We start from the raw sequence: 2948 nt of genomic DNA on the forward strand, positions 1-2948 counted from the left end.
GTCTAGACAGAAGATAAACGAAGTGCTAAAAAGACCCATTACGAAAAGGGTGAGTCCAGCTTTACTACCCTTCCACGGACTTTTTTCTCGTCTCAAAGGTGAAGTAAGAATAGAAATGGTCTGTCGGCGAGGTCAGTCGATGGGTCGTCGCGACGACCGCAGCTGCGATCTACGGCGAGCGTTGAAGAGATGTGCGATAAAAAAGATGGCCTACTTCGTGAGACCTCTTCACAGCCGCCTGACGCCGTGAAATCCGATCTCCAATCGAACCCGCGGCGTTACGAGATCAGACGGTAGGCGTGTTCGACAGGGGAGAGAACCGCTGGCAAGAGGAAGCTCAATTTGCTTCCTTTAACCCAAAGGTTCCCAAACTTCTCAGCTTCTTTTGGGTATCTTCGAAGTTTTGACACCTACCTTTTCGCCTTTAATAAAGATTTAACATCAAATTACGAATTGAAACCAACGGTAAAGAATTCAATAATTATCCCTTATGTGGGATACTCGTGTGTGTGTGTGTGTACGTTCCTATTGCAATTTTATAAATGTGTTCATAGGTGATATACATAGAAGACTAGAATTCTTCTCACTTGATACAAATACTAAAAAACAATTTTTATATTGCAACTCTTTCATTGAACTTAAGTAATATTATAATATTAAGTAATATTGTAAAAGCGATATACATGTATTTAATATAAAAATTGTTCTGTCAATTTTTTCAAAACGTATTATTCTTATGGTTATTTTTCCGCTTGTTCAGAAATACAGAAAAGTGTAAATACAATTTCTCATTTTTCTTTCGTAACATCTGCTTGCACCTCGATCTGTATACGTTTCGGACAGATCATGAGGGAGGAACGACTGAATTTGATCCGGCGAGTTAAATAATTTTACACACCTGTCGGCGCGCGACGAGTCTTGTCTTACGGGCGTGAAAAGTCGGTTTTTTCTCGATGATGATGTCTGATGCTCCCGCTCGCCGGCCATTATCATTTTACATAGAAAAAATTGTATCCAAGACCCGAAGGGGCTTCCAATGTAATCGGATACGTTGGAACGTTGAAGGAACACGTAAACAGGAAGCGCTTCATCTAGAAAAAGAAAAAAGGCATCTTTATTATTGTATCAAACAATCTCTTTTTTCCCTAATTAATTTTATTGAATTGTCTAATCAAATTGAATACTTAACCTATATTTTCTTAACAAAAATTTGACGCTTGATTAACTTTTAATCATCACTTTTATGAATCACATATTAGAAATACCTATGTCAGACATAATCGCCATTAAATATCCGCGTCATCAACTTTTTGCCGATTTGGTCGAAAATTTTCGAATTCGTCGCAGAGTTTTTCAGCGCGAGGGATAACATGAAGAATTCATGACGGGTTTTTCAAGCAACGTTATCGGCGATTCTGACATCTCGATCGTTGCCAAGATCTTGGGACAGATCCTTCGACTTCCTCCGAATAATCGGACCGCATTCCTGCGCCAACGTTGCTCGCCCGCGAGATAGGTAATGCGAAACAAACACGATTATGCCAATTTCGTGCGCATACCGTGCAGAATCAAATTCCACAAATCGGGAATGGAATGAAATCCGACTGAGAATCTGACGTAAAATAATGCCCAGATATGTCGACAAGAAATAAGTATCTTTATTGACACTTGCTGTATACTGAACTTCTTTAATCCTTGAATTTATATTTATCCTCTAACATGACTTTTGAAATCTTACATACTTTTTCTTCCTTTACATTAATTTCGAAAGTGCAGTAATAAAAAACAATTTTAAAAAACGTAAAACAATTTTCAACAATTAAAAGAATATTAGATAATATAATTGAAATATATAAAGTATCTGGTAGTAGTGTTGTATATCTTTTGTGCGAGCAAGTAGAACAGATTAAACCGAATAAAAAAGTCCTGTATTATTTTGCAACTTTTATAATAATTAATGAGAAACAATAAATTAATACAACTCTGTGAATGAACGTTATATGTATCAATATTGCATATATTTTATTATTATGTACATATTATATAAATATAATATAGGTATTATATTATATTTTCTCCATTATTCTCCTATTATAAATTCCAACAAATAAAGGGTTGTCTTGTGTGTGTGTGTGAAACCGAATTTATTTCAAGAAACATTTAATTTAATTTACATATAAAATTTAAAAAAATTATAACTATTCCATTTTCATTACAAGACCAAATAATTGATTATAAATTTGGAAGAATATAACCGAGGGTAGAGAATATTATGTAACATCTGCATAGAAACCGTTCTATAAATAATGGAAGTTATTCGATTGAGGCTTATTGAGGGAATTTGTCAACTTTTTGAGTCGTATTGTATGTATATACTTATTTTCTCCCTTCGCTTTTCTCATCGGTTTCCTTTCTCCGTCGTGTACAACCTCCATTATGTCCTATTATATTCAGGAAAAGCACGGCATCCATTCCCGTCTCGCAATGACCGACACTTTTAATGGCAGGCAATTGTCACTTATTAGCGGCGTAGCATCCATGAGTGGGGTTCTCCGTGTTACGAAGGATTTTGATTGGCTCTTCTCACATCGGGGCCCTACGCCACATCGTCCTACCGCGGCGCGCAAGCACGTCGCTCGAGGCTCCTCGGTGTTGCCTTTGTTCGTCCTATAATGAATTCACCAAGTTTTGTCGAGGGTGGTAGTTTCCTGCTGGCACCCTCAAAATTGAGATCGTTGCGTCGCGGCCGAGATGGTAAGGAGAGAAGTGGACGTGCAGGGCGAGGGGGCAATTTATGAACCGACGCTTCCTTTATGAGGGGGCGGCTTTGGGTTGTGACTGAATTTTAACCGTTGCGCGTCGCTTCGTGGAAGCGGGGTTAACACTTACTCGTCGCATTTCTGTGAAATAAGACGGTGAATTTTTGCAAAATTGTCGTTGCGATATTT

At 37.8% G+C, this 2948-nt stretch overlaps 1 protein-coding gene across 1 annotated transcript; it reads right to left on the bottom strand.

Annotated features, from left to right (window-relative positions):
- Positions 1-337: 337 nt before the first annotated feature.
- On the bottom strand, positions 338-1293 carry LOC108776468 (uncharacterized). The gene is made up of 3 exons (XM_018543089.1): positions 1266-1293; positions 833-1091; positions 338-422 (listed from the first exon to the last, which is right to left on the bottom strand). Exons 1-3 carry the CDS (start codon positions 1285-1287, stop codon positions 338-340), a joined length of 366 nt encoding a protein of 121 aa, XP_018398591.1. The 5' UTR covers positions 1288-1293.
- Between the last annotated feature and the right edge of the window lie 1655 nt (positions 1294-2948).

The sequence above is a fragment of the Cyphomyrmex costatus genome, unplaced genomic scaffold, assembly GCF_001594065.2.
Source record: "Cyphomyrmex costatus isolate MS0001 unplaced genomic scaffold, Ccosl1.0 scaffold112, whole genome shotgun sequence".
Lineage (NCBI taxonomy): Eukaryota > Metazoa > Arthropoda > Insecta > Hymenoptera > Formicidae > Cyphomyrmex > Cyphomyrmex costatus.

Excerpts from the sequence above, each read along its gene's own strand:
- LOC108776468 (XM_018543089.1), bottom strand. The coding sequence starts at position 1,287 with ATGGCGATTATGTCTGACATAG. Across the intron at positions 1,092-1,265 it reads GGCGATTATGTCTGACATAG|ATGAAGCGCTTCCTGTTTAC; the intron begins GTATTTCTAATA and ends TTCTTTTTCTAG. Across the intron at positions 423-832 it reads CCTCATGATCTGTCCGAAAC|GCGAAAAGGTAGGTGTCAAA; the intron begins GTATACAGATCG and ends TCTTTATTAAAG.